At 34.4% G+C, this 16,032-nt stretch overlaps 1 protein-coding gene across 3 annotated transcripts in view; it reads right to left on the minus strand.

Moving 5' to 3' along the window:
• Nucleotides 1-16,032, minus strand: part of LOC145334966 (sorting nexin-5-like) — an 84,947-nt gene that overhangs the window by 35,294 nt on the left and 33,621 nt on the right. For all 3 annotated transcript variants that reach the window (XM_080180608.1, XM_080180607.1, XM_080180609.1), the window contains one exon: nucleotides 10,880-10,942. In XM_080180608.1, the coding sequence (XP_080036734.1) occupies nucleotides 10,880-10,942 (63 nt within the window). The remainder of the gene's footprint in view (nucleotides 1-10,879; nucleotides 10,943-16,032) is intronic.

Consider the following 16,032-nt stretch of genomic DNA (forward strand, 5'->3'; position numbering starts at 1 on the left):
TAGCTTCCTTGATTTTGCGGATAAGTTTTATTACTTCAATAAGCAAGTCCTTAATCTTTTTGGTATATAACTTGCCTATAAGTTTAGTTTGTGCTGAAGTGAATGTGCGTCCATCGTAGCTAATGTCTAATTGAGTCTTCAGGCCATCATAGATTGCTATTTCAGGCGCTGTATTGCCTACAGATATATCAACTTGAATGGATTGAATTGCTACAGCTGTGTAGCCTATATACTCTCCACTTTGATAGTGAGTGGGTATCAAGTCTGTCATTGTGTTTGCTGTTGTACTATAGTAGTACATACTTAGTATTATTAATATTATCTTAGGATACATTGTTAAACAGTTAAGTTTATTTAATAAATGCTTATATCCACAATCAAAAGTTACTTTTCTGACTGATACACTTACACTAATAGATAAGGTCTTCACTGCTTGGAGTTCTATGATAAACTAACTTATTTTTCCAAAATCTATTTATTATCCCACTTTCGCTACTGCTAGATCCTGAGTGGGCGTTTCCGGTTTCTAACTATAATTAAAGTTTTGACATATTTTTTTTGTATGTAGATTGGTTATAGGCTTTAATAACTAATCAAGTTCATCTCAGTTCAAGGCATATATATATAGGTTGTCTAATAATATTGTTATGTCTGTGTAATTTACATGGTTCATATTGGGTATTTTAACTCAGTTCTGTATATATTGGTTATGTAGTACCATGCGTATATTTGTACAGTTTGTATTACTCGTTTGACTCTGTTTAGGCTATACAGATTCAAAACTTATACATATACAATTTTCCTTTTATATATTTTTGTGTATAAATATTTTTGAAGGGATCGACTTATTTAGTCGACGTGTATTGTATATGGTTGGTCTCCCCCTGTCAATAGAGAAGACGTAAATTTTTTTCTACCACTGGATATATAACCTTGAGTGGGAAAATTCTACATAAATTATGATATCTTTGTTATCAGATTAGAATAACATACTATTATATTGTTCCCGAGTTTACAGGGTAAATGGAAATGTAAGTAAGTGTTATTGGAATAAACTTATATCTCTTGATTTTTGATATTTATAATTTATGTTCAATGTTTTGATAGATATGAGTTCTGTACGTGTCCAGAATTATAGGTTTTGTATTAATTAAATTTGCATTTTGTTATAATGGTAATCTTTCCGCTGCTTATTTGTGCATAAGGAGATGACTGTGCACATATTTTGGTCGCAGATTTTGCTTTAGCCGGAATTATAAGCGGAAATGATCGTTTAGTTAATTATCTTTTAGTCCATGAGTTTATTGTAAGACTTTATAATTACTGTTTTGTATCCTCTATGAAAGTGTCAAAATATTAGTCAATTGGTTTGAAATTCTTTGATTTTGAAAGGGTATTTAACTTGTCTGTATTTATATCAGATCTCCTTTCAACCATGTTTATTTTGAAAACTTGCAATTTATTAATACTGTGAGAGGGTATGTGTGATGTTAGGACTGGTCTTATGTGGAAAGTATTGCTATAATTAATTCCACGAGCCTTCAGTAAGTTTAGCTTATGTTTTTATGTTTTTTAGTTGTAATTGTATATTTAATTAGCAACTAAGGCATGTTTTGATATGTTTTGGTATCTCTTAAAGTAGATCTAGGGGAATTTTATTATTAAACTTTTAAATGCCCCTGTTTATCAGAAATTGCATACAGCATATAATGTCGCTTAAAGAAAGAAGAGCAAAAGTGTTCTCTTCTTATAGTATGAGCTATAATTTAGCTCATATGGTTTATAACTTAAATATTTTATGGCATTATTATTAGTTGTGTTTGTTGTTATAACCGTTCAAACTTACTTTGGTTAGAAATGTAATATACCTGTTATTCATTTGTTGACAAGATGCATTGGTATTTGGGTTATATTATAGTTCTGAATGAATTTTCGCATGAAGTTTTAAAGTTTTAAAGACGTCTGAGTACAATATGCAAGAAAAACTTAATTTTGTTTTGACTGAAATTTTCTTTGAGGGTAGGCAATGGATTTTGACTAATTACTAGATCTTTAAATAAAATCATTGATGGGTGAGATTGTGTATCACAATATATACTGTTGCTGTGCTCTCATAATAAAAGCATGAAAAGTATAGTTTTGTTCGTACAGATTTTAATCAATAGTTTTGGCTTTATCACTATTATGTACAAATTAGATATGCTTTTGTCGCAATACGGTTTTGGGCGTATATTTCAGGCATTATTATAGGCTGATAGGTTAAGTATCCGGAATATTTTCTTAGACCTAATGTTAACCACAAGGTTACTTAAGGCTTATAATTCATAGGGTTTTTAGGCTAACAAAAATCTTAAGTTCGGGTGGTCCAATACTATTTTCCTTAGCTTGCAAATGCAACGATAAGTGTGGTATTTTATCACCAGGAACGATATAGTATTGTATGATCATGTAAGAATTAGATCAGGTGATAAAAGTGGTTTGTGAGTTCTGGCAATGCAATTTATAATAAGACTATTGCATAAAAGCTAGAAGTGGTGCCAGCTTCATTTGACAGGTTATTTTACATGTCAATATGCTAATTAAACTACTAAAATTGGTCCGGCTGCCAAAACTCTGTTAATGTCCTCTAAGTTTCACCCTTGTGCTAGTAGTGAGACAAAAGCTTTATTTAACCTGAGAATATGAGTGAGATCGAATATGCTATTGGTTCGTTTACGCCTACTGTTGTGAATATGCTCATAAAAAGTCTTATTTCAGTGTGATCTGTAAGTCCAGATATCTCTTGAAAACTCCTATGTTCGCTTTCAATTTATACTGTGATAGGCGTGTAAACTCAGAACCAAGGAAAAATTGCAACTTTTCTAAGCAAGTGAAATTTTCTTAAACTAGTTTTCTCTCTTTTATGTGCGTATTTCTTAGAATATTTAAAAATGTATGCTCAACGATTCAGATTTCGGTCTTAGATAGTTCAATCAATTTAATGATATTCCCTAAGTATACTGGCTCCTGGGGTGGAGGAGTGTACTATCTAGGTCATGTCCTATATATAATAAAATTTTTTTTTTTATACATTTTGTCTTGTCTGTCTTAGTTTGAATTTTAGTGTAAGATTTGCTTCACAAGTAATAATAGTCTTTAGACAAAGTCCCAGTGTTATTTTGGCACTGTTGATTGTCCAAGACTTGTCTGTCTGTTTGTGAATGTGTGAAGATTCTAGAACTATGCCATAAAACATTAGCTATATTACTATTCAAGTTTTTTTTTTTTGTATATTGATTTGAAATATTAGTGTGTGAGGTTTTCAATCTTGACCATACACCTTAACCCAAACTCTACAACATCATCTATGTTTTCAATGAATTTACTGTATTCAGGAATAGATGAGACTAGAAATGTTATTAGCATTAGGATGATAATCAGATTAAAATCACTCATAATATGTGAGTGCCCTGTTCGATAGCTGTATGATTTGAAGTGTATCTATCAGCTTGATAAGTTAATCAATGTGATTATTGATTTTGTGTTTCAGATTGGTATAAGAGTATTATTGGGTTGGTTACTAGTAACTAGAGTGATCTAATTAATAGCTGGTGTGTTTCGGGCTATGGCAAGTTGATCCAATTCGTCGTCAGATTCGTCTATTTCTGGTAGCATAGGTAGTCCATATATGAATGATCCTGAGAAGTCAAAATCAACGACTACCTCTCTGACAATAGATTGGTCGCTGGACTCTATGTAACCAGTGATAACTGTGTTGGTGATAGTGTGATTGGAGTTGTTGATTATTAGAGCTCTGCCACTGAGTTGTCCGTCATCATTGATAATGAGTTGTGTTTGTCCAGGTAAGATCTTAATTCCTGCGTTTTTGTTTGAAATATGATCGTCGCTGAGGATCACTTGTGTTCCAGGTGCTAGGTTGAAAAAGTGGTTGATATTCATTACTATCACTTGGGTTTCTTTAGCTTTGATCTGTTTAACTATTCCTGTACAGAGCTGGAGCTCAAGTTCAGAACAGAAGATACTGCTCAATGGTCCTTCAGGGTGAAGAGTAGAATACAAACACGGCACTAACCGGTGCTTATCTGTGACAGGAGTCCATGTTAGCTGTAGGCTTCTAATACCATTCAGTCCAATTATCATAGGTGCGACATCCTCATGGTCTTCAGCTACAATTGAAAAGAGAATTGGGTAATGACGGCTTGAAAATGATGTGGGACGAATCATAAGAGTTACTTCTCTGGGTTCGGGGATCTTGTGATCTGCACATGTGACTGGTAGCTCATGACTTTCTTCCAGCTGATTTTTATCATCGTCCATTACTATGCCAAATAACTTGCTATAGTATCTGGCTGATATGAGGTTTTTATCTGTTGCTGAGTCAAGTAAGGCTGTCATGCGTACATCATAGTCATATTTACAATCTATTTCTTCTGGCATACAACCAGAGCAATGAAGGTACAATTTTCTTTCTTCCTCCTTTGCTGGTGTAATGTTATCTCCTACTTGATCGTTAGACTCATTGGGAATTATTTCCGCTATGGCAGCTTTGATTCCACTGAGGTTACAATCTTTAGATGATTCCTTAGCATTGGCTTTAGCCCAGTCTTCATATGTTTGCCTGAAGACACCACTAGGTTTCACCTTACCACTATGGTACAATTCCATCATGGCTGGCCTTCCAGGACATAGGTGTCGAGAATGGTATAACTCTTTACCATATGTCTTATAACAGTTTGTGCAGAAAGCTGACGTCAATACAGTTGGGTATAACCTTCCTGTATCGTCACATAATAATCTACATCCATCAGATATGTTGTGAGAATATTGTCCACATGCTACACAGTAGCGTCCAGGTGATAATCTATAAGAAGCCTGATAATCCCGCTTGGTATTCCTTTGAAATTGCCTGTCCCTGTTATCCCTGTGATAAGGTTTGGGATTGGGTGATTTTGTAGCCATTTCTCTAACGGTGGATTTTCTTCTATGATAATTTGAGATGGCCTCTATTTTGGCAATTTGTCTGTCTCTGTAGTTAGCTCTTCTCTCTTTAGATTTCGAAGTGTTGGTGTTGTGGGTTCTCTTGTGTTCTACACTCTTTGTACAGTTTGTGCAGAGATTCCTTCCAACTTCAAGTGAACCACTCGTGTTAGGTCTACCAAGTTGTATTGTGTTCAGTTTCTGTGAGAGTAAAAGTTCTTCTGCTGGCTCTGCTACTTTTGTCCGCCTACGGGAAACAGTTTTCCACGAGTCTGGTAAGTTAGCTTGAGTTGATAGTGAGGCCAGAGATATCGCATTCAATTCAGGGCTCATATTCCTCTCACCAATTTGTTCTGGTTCTTCTAGATTGGATATTTGTATTTCCTCATAAGCATCAGAGTCTCTAGTGTCTGTATTAGCTGAAGGGGTTTTTACACCAGGTGTTGTCGAGCGTCCCCGACAAGGAGTGGTTTCCTTATCAGCTTCATCATCTTTCTGGCCTTGCATGCGGGAGGATGACATGATAATAGTTGTAAAGTCTTAGAACTAATTGTAAGTTCTTTGAATGCCTGTGAGATGTTGTACTATTTTTAAGATAAAAATAGCGAAAGTTCGAGAGGTGTACAAATAATGGGTATAGTTTAAAACAGTCAAGAATCTGTTTAAACTAACAATTCTTTGCTTTAAAATGTGTTTAGCTATAGATGGGTGTGGTATCTGCTTCACCTATAGTCGTTTCTACGTCGTATATACGTGCGTGTGAGCTTTTGATTGATATTCTAAAATGTGCGCTAATGCACCTTTATCCTTAATTAAGCTCAACTGTAGAAACACTCCTACTTAACTTTTATATAGGCTTGTTTATGGAGTCAATTTGAGCTAGTTAGCTATTCAAATTGGCTATCAAGTTAAGTAATGTTTGCAGCGGAGTCAATTTGGGTATGCTTATATACTATCACAAATTAACTTTAGTTTGCCCAGGAGTCGACTTTCCTAGCAAATTATGGTTGTCGAGAAAAGAAACAGCAATTTATAATCCTTGTTGAATTCTTACTTCACTCTAAGGATATGTGTTTATAGCCTACGATCTACTTATTCCTGTAAGGCTATTATGAATATAACTTACTAAGGTTCACTCCCAAAGGATCGTCTATATTCTAATAATATTGCAACAATTTTGCCTGAATGTCAAAGATCTCGCCACCTCTTACTTATAGTTGTATTAGGGTTTTCCTTCCAATCCTATAAAGTAATTTGCGCAATATTGGGGCTTCACTTATGACTTCAATTCTTATAACTGTAGTAAGATATACAATTTAGATATACCTATATTTATATATGTAGAGATTGTTTTCAAAATTATCTAACCGGATGTAATCTAATTATAATTAGTAGTAATACAATATTCAAGTGCAAGTTTACTCTGAGGAAGTGTGAGATCCTACACTAGGTGGCCAACCTATAATGTGGAGGTTGTCAATCAAACTTCAAAGGAGCCTATCAACTTTGAATTAAACGATACTTATACTTTTGAAAACTAATCTAATTGGTTTTAGTGCACTTCTTTCTAATTTATCTAAAGGTAATCTGTTAGGTTATAAAAACTCTGGGCTATATGTAGACACACTTTTATGTTACTTGGTTATAGTCTATGTGCTAGTAAGCCTAAGTAAACATACGTTTCTCGATATGTAAAAAAAAAATTTTTTTATGATTCCGGATATTTAAAGACAGTAGGGTACTTTTCCGTAGTACTTCTGCTACTTCTTTTAGAGACGTCCTACTCTCCCAAGGTAGGCTGCTGCAACCTCCTGCTGCGTTTGGTTTATAGAACTTTGTCTCTTAAAGTGTGCTATTCAGTACATATAGGGCCTATATTGTTGACTATACTTTTATATCACTAATGGTCACTATCACTAGTAATTAACTTGTCTTCACTTTCACTGCTGAATTCTGGTGGTACATGAAATAGAAATGTTAGCATTAACAAAGTAAGTAAAAATTTAGTTTTCATGTCCTACTTATTGTTGAGTGAACTGTTTATTGCATTTATGTGTGTGTTTGTAGGGAGCATATAAAAAATTTTATAATTTAAGATTGAGTTAAAAACTTTCTAAGTCAAAATAAAATAGAATTACTCTAAGTCCAAAGTTGGAAAATTTTGACTAAGTTCAAAAAGTTTCTAATGAGATTATTCTAAGTACAAAATCAATAAATTTTGGCTAAGGGGAAAATTTATGGAAATATCTTAGGTGCAAAATTAATAAGTTTTGACCAAGAAAAAAAATTCTTTTTCAATGAGAATTATACCAAGTACCAAATTAGTAAATTTTGACTAAGTCCAAAAGAAATTTTTAATGAAAATATGCTAAGTACAAAATTAGTGAATTTTGACTACGTCCAAAAACTTTTCAATGAAATTATGCTAAGTACAAAAATTAATAAATTTCGACCAAGTCCAAAAACTTTTCAATGGAATTATGCTAAGTACAAAAATTAATAAATTTTGACCAAGTCCAAAACTTTTCAATGGAATTATGCTAAGTACAAAAATTAACAAATTTTGACCAAGTCCAAAACTTTTCAATGGAATTATGCTAAGTACAAAAATTAACAAATTTATCTTAGGACAAAAGAAATAGAATCACTCTAAGTCCAGACGTGGAATATTTTGTCTGAGATGAAATTTCCTAACAGTCCATTCACAAAGCTACTTTAGAGATTGTCCTTAAGTCAAAAGAAATAGAATCACTCTAAGTCCACTATTGGAGTATTTTGACTAAGTGCAAATCTCGCTAAGTTAAGGATTTTAAAATCATAAAGTATTAGAGTGTTAGAATTATCCTTCACCAAAAGAAATAGAATCTCTCTAAGTCCATAATTTGGAATATTTTGGCTAAGACAGAAACACTCTAAAACAAAATTTTCTCTTAAGTGTGGAAAATGAAATTTGTTAATCTAGTTGGAAAAATTGCAATTATTACAAGTCCGAATTTTGGTAAATTTCCAACCAAGTTTCCAATTTCATAAAAATTACTATAAGTCCAGAGATTCGAAATTCTCTCTGTAACAAAAGAAATAGAACGGTGCTAAGTCCAAAAGTGGAGTATTTTGCTCAGAGCATCAGGAAATCTCTGGAATTATTGCTGATTGCATACAGTAATTTGTTTATACTTATATCATTCCAACCGATCGATGTTGAGAATATCTTTGAGATTTTGAGATATTTTGTTTTGACTCAAAATTTTTGGAGGAAATAGTTATTTTGATACATCCGCATATAAATCAGAATTACATTAGGAATATAAGTCCTAGGCATGTATAAGTAAGTGCAAATCTCAGAAAATCGGTTCTAACGGCACCAAAGTATTAGTACAGTTTAACTTGAGTATAAATGCTACAAGTTTGTAATAATCTTTTGGCCCTTTACTACGACTCAAGAGTACTAACTGCTTTCGGCATATTGTTTCAGAAACATGGCTCCAAAGACAATATGTATCCCAACTAACAGCGTTTCCCGTGTTCTATAAGATTTGCTCCTAAGTTTTCATTTAACAAGACAGTTCAAAATGGTCCTTTTACAAATAGTATTTTGATAGCTTATAAATGAAAAATTACTCCATGCTTGATTCTTAATAAGTTCTGGTTTAAGTATCAAAGATTCAAGTATTTCAACACTTAGAGAACTTTCGAATAAGTAAAAATCATACTAAGTCCGAAGATTTAAATATATACTTCGCCACCTAGCACAACTCCTAAATTTCAAAATTCTGACTAAGTCCAGAAATCAAAATTTTGCACATAGCTCAATCATAGATTATTCCAACTCAAGTGTTTTACTAAAGAGAGGCGGACATGGAGGTGCCGGTGTGCTGGTATTCTCTAGGGCCTCTAGAGTGTCAACCAGTGCGAGTGTCCTTATAGGGCGGCGACCAATGGCCACAAATATGCTAGCATTCTCTAGGGCCTCTAGAGTGTCAGCTAGTGCAACTGCTCGTACACGAGGCTCTCAATTGCATTTGTGTCGTGCCTTTCAGTCCCTATCTCTTCAAACGCCTCATAGTCCTAACCTTGCTCTCAAATAGTTTCACAGGTTTTGGAAAATCCGATTTTGCCATAACTACAATTATTCGATTTTGGTAAAAATACCTGCCTTAGGCGGTTCGGGTACGGTAAGGAAAAAAAGAAAAAAAATTTATGAAGTAAAATTTTTCCAAGATACAACCGGTAAGTTGCACCATTGTGTGTGCGAATGGGGCGTTTGTCCATATTTAGGTATGGAGACCGCTCTTCTATGAGTACTACTAAAACCTAATTTTAATGCAATACACATAGACATTCTCATCGTCGGTTCGCTTGTTTAGAATGCTTAACCCTCTATTCCCACAAGTATAATACGAATTTGGTTGAGCTGGTGGAAGCTCAACAAAAGACCCACGCGAAGTATTATGTTGCTTTAACCTAAGAATAAATGGTTGGTTTTGATATTCGATCAGAATTATATAAGTATATTAAGTATTAAGGAAGGAAAATGTTTTTATAAAGTGTATTTATATTACAAGTGCATAAGTTAAGTATGAAAATATTTACAGGATAAGTGTTAAAATTATAAGTAGAGCAGGACAGAAATGTGCCCTAAGTCCCAAGCAGTGAATTGTGCTAAGTGTTAGAGTTCTAACATAAGGCCTGAGCTCAATTCATGCTAAGTACCAAGGGGCCTAAATTTAAACTACAATGCATGCCAAACAACTAAGTCATTACCTTTTAAGCCAGAAAGAGAAGTTGATGGTAGGGGAGTTAATAAATAACTGAATAAATTCAAGAGGTACATGCTATAACATTAGCTCTGGACCAGGATTTTAGTGTTTGTCTGTGCAATTAAATGTCTGTGTGTTAATATGTGACGTAAATCAGGCATGGTTGTAGGCATACATATTTGTACTGGTTGTTTATATGATTACATTAACTATAAACATAATATCTTTAATAAACATATACTATTAGCAAATCACATACAGATTACCATGAATAGGCTAGCGTTACCCATATATGGTGTCATATAGGTAAAGATAGGCCTATGAATGCATAAATTGATACAAATAATGCCTTGGGCCTAGCTAAAGTAATTGTGTCTTGCCCCTGAGTGCTACTAGATAATTGCAGGGCACGCGTCAATCAAATATTCATAATATGCTCTATAAAGTGTTGACTTTATATCAAGCATAGATAGATAGTTGTGGATGCGAAGCATTTCTGTAAAAGTCTCATATGTACGTTCAAAGAATTTGAAAATTGAGGATCGCATCTCCAATCCTTGTTTTCTACTATAAGTCGGACGGACGAAAAGACAATGGAACTGACTTATTTAAAGAGTAACTTCGTTACTAAAGGGCAATAGAGAAGGGTTTACAAAGCACAAACAGCAAAAGAAGAAGGGCAATTTTGGGGCCTGTCCATGACACTAAGGAGGCTTGCAAGAAAAGATTATAGAAGGGAGATTATAATGATTGGGTAAAAATTAGATAAAAAGGGAGAGAATAAAATAAACATCTGTAATATTTTTTCAGGCGTAGTTATAAACGATATAACGTACGGACATTCCTTATTTATAGAGTAGATGTGCTGATTATTACCAGGTATTTAAAGGGATAAGACAATGGCTGATAACTGATAAATTTATACACATCCTATATGTTGATACTCAAAAATAACCCTTTTGTAGATTATAATTAGTGGTTGAAAAGTTTAGACACTCAACTAAATGAACTAACCTATCAAATTCTCAAAGGAAAAAGAAAACGCTTTTTATAAAACTTTGGGGACTAAATCAATAAACAGAACAATGTTCCCTCCCTACCTAGCTTAATAATGTGTTAGGAAAAATATAAAATATTTATCTTACTTGATATTGGTCGAATAAGCCGCCACCCATTCTCGCTCCTTGGAAAACCATTCATCCCTGTCTCTGTAACATGGAAATAGATAGATATACAAACCTTTAAAGTGACAGGATGTCTGTCTTTTTGTTTGTCTGTCTATACAAAGGATCTTGCTAACCGTTAAACCGATATGTTTTAAATTACAATATAGCTTCCCATGTCCTGGGAAGGTTTATAACTTTTTTTGAACTTGGGAGGGGGAAAGATATTTAGATAGATACAAATCTAGGTGTAAAGATAAAACACTTTGCTCATGAAGCAGCTTATAGTGCTAATAAAAAATGACGTCATTTGAACAGTGTTGCGGATCCGGATCCGCAAGGATCCGCATTTTTTTGAGTCCAAGGATCCGGATCCGGATCCTGGGGTATAAATTTATGGAAAAATCTACCTAAATTTATATAAAATAGTCACTTACAAATTTTGAAATATCTGGTAACCGTGTTAGGATCAGCTGATTCACTCCCACACTCTTCTCTCTCACATTGTATACTAGCCTACAGCTCACGTTGTTCGCTGGTCTGTAATGCTATTGAGAACATTAAATATCTGTAGGGAAAAGGTAGAAGGCTGATGCAATTATTATAGTATAAAATCCGGTCAATTAGTTTGCTGACCTATGCACCTCTACTCTATGAATAAAATTGTCCGTCGATCTATCGTTAAAGCTCTAAAATATTTTTTTTTTCAGCTTTTATCAAAGATAAACTTTTAAATGTTGTGTAAATATTCAAATACCACTAAGCATCATTACTTACTATGTCTGTCTGTTGTGCACCATTTTTGCTTTCATTTGCTTTGCCTTTTATTTTTTTAATTCAAGAGCTTCTATAGTTATGGATGTTGTCATCCTTATTCATCTGCTAAAAGTTTTATTCCTCACCTTCTTCGTTATTCTGTCTATAGTGCTTTGGAATAAATAAAAATAATGTGGGGGAAATGTTTATTTTCCCTTCTGCTATTTAACATAGAAGATTGATTTTTTTTGAGACCAATGCACTTCTGACCGCCTAACCGTCGATCAATCAGTACTGCATAAACACAACTTTATTTTCTGATATCAAAGACTGCTAATATTTTGTGTGAAGATTTGTATGACCACTGCACTGATCATTGTTCGTCATTCTGTCGGTTATGCTCCGTTTCCTTCTTTTTGCTTTTGTGTCTTTACTTTTACAATTAGGAACGTTGCTACATGTGGATATTATCATCCTTGTTGATGATTTTTAAACTCAGGGATCTTAGGAGATAATGTACTATATTTATTTTACATCCCCCATGATGATAAATAAAGGTAAGCCTTCTGTTGATTGAAAGTTTGGACACTTCTTGTTAGAAGTGACGAAACACAGATAAAGTTTTTTAGTCAAAGTGGTTACTAAACTTTGGTTTACAGTGTTATTTACAGTCAAATGTTCCCTCCTTCCCTGAGCAAACGAAATTTTGGAATTGAAACTATCCTTCTTACTCTATAATTCACATGGTCCATTAGTCTCTTGGATCGAGACATAATATTTTAATAGCTAAAATATTTGTTTTTTCATATGCTATGAAAATTAGATGGCTTAAATTTTTAATTAAGATTATAATGACACATTTGCAAAATTCATTTTCATTTAGTAGCGAAGATTATCTATAATTCAAAATGTCTTTCCGTTCGTCTGTTGGCTATGATTAGAGGCAAATGTGATTTTCTCATTTGCTATTCAATGGCTGAAAAGTTCTGTAAATATTCCCTACATAGCTTGCCAGTATGGGCCTCAACTATTGTTCAGTTCATTCATCCAGTAAGAGGGAAGGAAATTGGGTAAAAGGGTTGTATAATGTTGTTAATGATCTATTTCTTATTAAGAGCAAAAATTTTTTACAGTGGGGGTTTGTCTGTCCATCCGTACGTCTCTAACATATAGTTCTGATTGAGGAATGAGAAACTGTCCCAATTTTGTATATCTTTTGCGGAACAAGTTCCAATTACGTCATATTTTTCTTTCCCGAAAAAGAGAAGGGGGAAAGAAAAAAAAGGGAAGGGGGGAAGAAAAAAGAGATGGGAGAAAAGGGGGTTTTCCCCATCTCTTTTGAAGAGATTTTCTTCCCCCCCCTCCCTTTTTCAGGAAAGAAAAATATGACGTAATTGGAACTTGTTCCGCAAAAGATATACAAAATTGGGACAGTTTCTCATTCCTCGTTCTGATTGTTAATTTAGGCATATTAGAATTGTCCTATTGAATTCAAACTAAACAATAAAATTCTTGAAATTGTTATGTCCTGCAATGAAGTCAAAGTAAAAATCTTAATTTTTTACCATTGCTTTACATAGTTGCCCTATCACCATGACGTTAGTATGTAAAATAAAATATCTTGTCTTTTTGGTAAAATCTAAATATTTTCTCTCCCTCTCCCCGTTCTCTCTCTTTCTCTCTCTCTGTGTCTCTCTCTCCCCCCGTTCTCTTTCTCGACCCCCCTCTCTCTCTCCTTCTTTCTCTCTCTCCCTCTCTCCGTTCTCTCTCTCTCTCTCTCTCTCTCTGTTACACGTAAAGATTTCTACAACTTTAACGTGTTATAATATCTGTGAACTGATTTATTCAGTAGGTAATATGTTTTATATAACAATGTAACAATACACGATTTAACGTTTTGCTTCATTTTTATATAATTTTTTAAAGATTAAAATCCTAATATTTTTCATTTCAAATTTTCGTCCTGAAAGGGTTAAAATGATTAGTTCAATATCTGACCGCATTACAGGGAGTGTTGCACGAATCAATTTATTATAAAACTAAGTTTTCTTACGTTTACTATATTATAAACTTAAGTTTTTCTGTTTTATGAATACAAATCAAATACATCAATGTTATTTAAATAGCAACATGAATATAAAAAATACATTTATGATGCAAAAAGTAGAATAATGGGTATTATCGTTCTGGTCAATGAGAATTTAATAGTGATGTCTTAACCTCTTTTCGAGGAAGCTTGGTGTTTATCAAGTTCGAAATTAATTCCTTATCATTATCCTAGAAGTAAGCGCAAATGTCGTCTTTTTTGACTTTCCTTTCATAAAGTGACGCGGCATGGATTGTTTATATATTTTGATGCGCCCACATTTTTCACTTTTGAATGAGATATGAGTGTGTGAAGATTTCGGAGAACAAAATTGGGCCTATCATTGGTCTCATAGTGCGTGAACAACCCTAGTATACCAGGGATTTGAAACCATAGAATTTGTTAATTTTATTAAGAAGAATGGTGTATAGGACGATTATATGTAGTTTTAAAAAGGCTTTAGCCAGCTAAGCATGAAACTTAATTATGATTAATATATGTTTTAGTAATTTTTTATGTGCTTTTATTTTTGCATTTAACAATGATTTATTAAACTAAATAATTTTCCTTTAAAGCCAAAGATTCTTAACCGTAGAGAAAAATGATTTTAAAAAGCAATTAAGATTACGTGGTTATAAATAACTGGAATTATGAACTAATTGATTTTGTAATTTCAGGACTTTGAAATAATTTCATCAATAAATCTATATTCAAACCTGCTGTTGAAACTTGATGGTTCCTGGTATTGGGGGTTTGTATGTTCGCCAACAGATCTCGAGAACTTCCCGCTAATTCGGAAGTCATACTCAACCAAAGTGTCATGGTTGAGACAATTTCAAAGGACTTGAAGTTTAGGCATTAGCAAATTTCAATAACCTGATGTTTGAAGGAGCTGCACAAGCAATTTCAAAGAAGTGAAGTTTGAAGTTTAGGCATTAGCAAATTTCAAATAACCTGATGTTGGAAGGAGCTGCACAAGCAATTTCAAATGGTTCTGAAGAATAGGCATTAGCATTCTTCAAAGAATCTGAAGAATAGGCGTTAGCATTCTTCAATAAATCAATAGCATATAGTGTATTGATGCAAAAAACATTGACAATTTTTCTGTGAAATAATTACCTAGTGAATCAATATGGTGCTCACTAAAAAGCAGAAAATTGAGCGAGCTATCGCTATTGGCAATGAAAGGCTAGAGGTGTTTGACGAACAGATAAAAGTGTTTTATGAAAATCTAAAAGCCTGCCAAAGTTTTAGTTCATGTGAAAATGTGAATTTAAAATCAATTCGTGACATTTTTAGTGAGGTCAAGGACCAATCTGACCTAATAAAAAGTCTAAAATCTGCCGTGGAGACTAGTGAGATGCGCAAGTTCAAGCGTGATTTGGATGAAGCTAGTGAACAGAAAACTGTTGCAGATAAAGTTTATGCGTCGTTGGAGCAGTGTACGAAAATTCTGCACTGGCTTGACAATGATTCAGACGAAGTGAGGTCGAGCACTGTCGCCAGGAACCTCGACGTCGTTGAGAAGGTGAGGATGGACATGGGAGTGCTTAAAATTTCCATGGAGTTGCGCCAAGAAGTACGTGATATGTACCGAAGGCTTAGAGAGATGGAACGTCGTTCATCTAACTCGGATAAGCTTGGTGTCTGTGGCACCAATAATTGCGACAGTTATCATAGTCGTATGTTGCATGAGGCTAGTGCTAGTGTGAATACAGTCTACAAATCAAGTTCTGCGCCTAGCACATGTACCTTCCTGCTGCAAATAGTTCCAGTTGTAGCACCTGGCGGCGGCGCCTGCCATGCCGCCGTCAGGTTTGATTCTGGTGCAAATCTATCACTTGTGTCTGAGAAGTTGTCCAGCAAGTTGAAGCTGAAATCTACCGGCAGATATACAAACATTTCTGTAGCTGACGGTAGTGAATCATCCTGCCGCAATGTGGTGTTCTATCTGAAGGACAGGGACGGTAATTTGAGAGAATTTGAGGCAGCTGTTATGCCTAACCTCGGAGGTGGCAATGAGATGCGCTCGGTCCATCCGGAAACCGCCGCCGAAATATTTAAGATGCCGCCAGAAAGATTTACATATATTAGTGGAGGCTTAGATATCATCATTGGAAACACACATCCTGACGTGTTTCCATCAACCTACCAGAAAGTGGGCCAGTCTATGTTGTGGCGAACCATTTTTGGTAGTGGTTTTATCTGTACAAGTGCTGACTATGGAGCTGGTCAGCAGAAATCTGCGTATAAAGCTGCCGTAGCTGTTGATGAGAGTGCGTGGCCGGTTGGT

Source organism: Acartia tonsa, chromosome 13 (genome assembly GCF_053477335.1).
Source record: "Acartia tonsa isolate MP-2025a chromosome 13, ASM5347733v1, whole genome shotgun sequence".
Lineage (NCBI taxonomy): Eukaryota > Metazoa > Arthropoda > Copepoda > Calanoida > Acartiidae > Acartia > Acartia tonsa.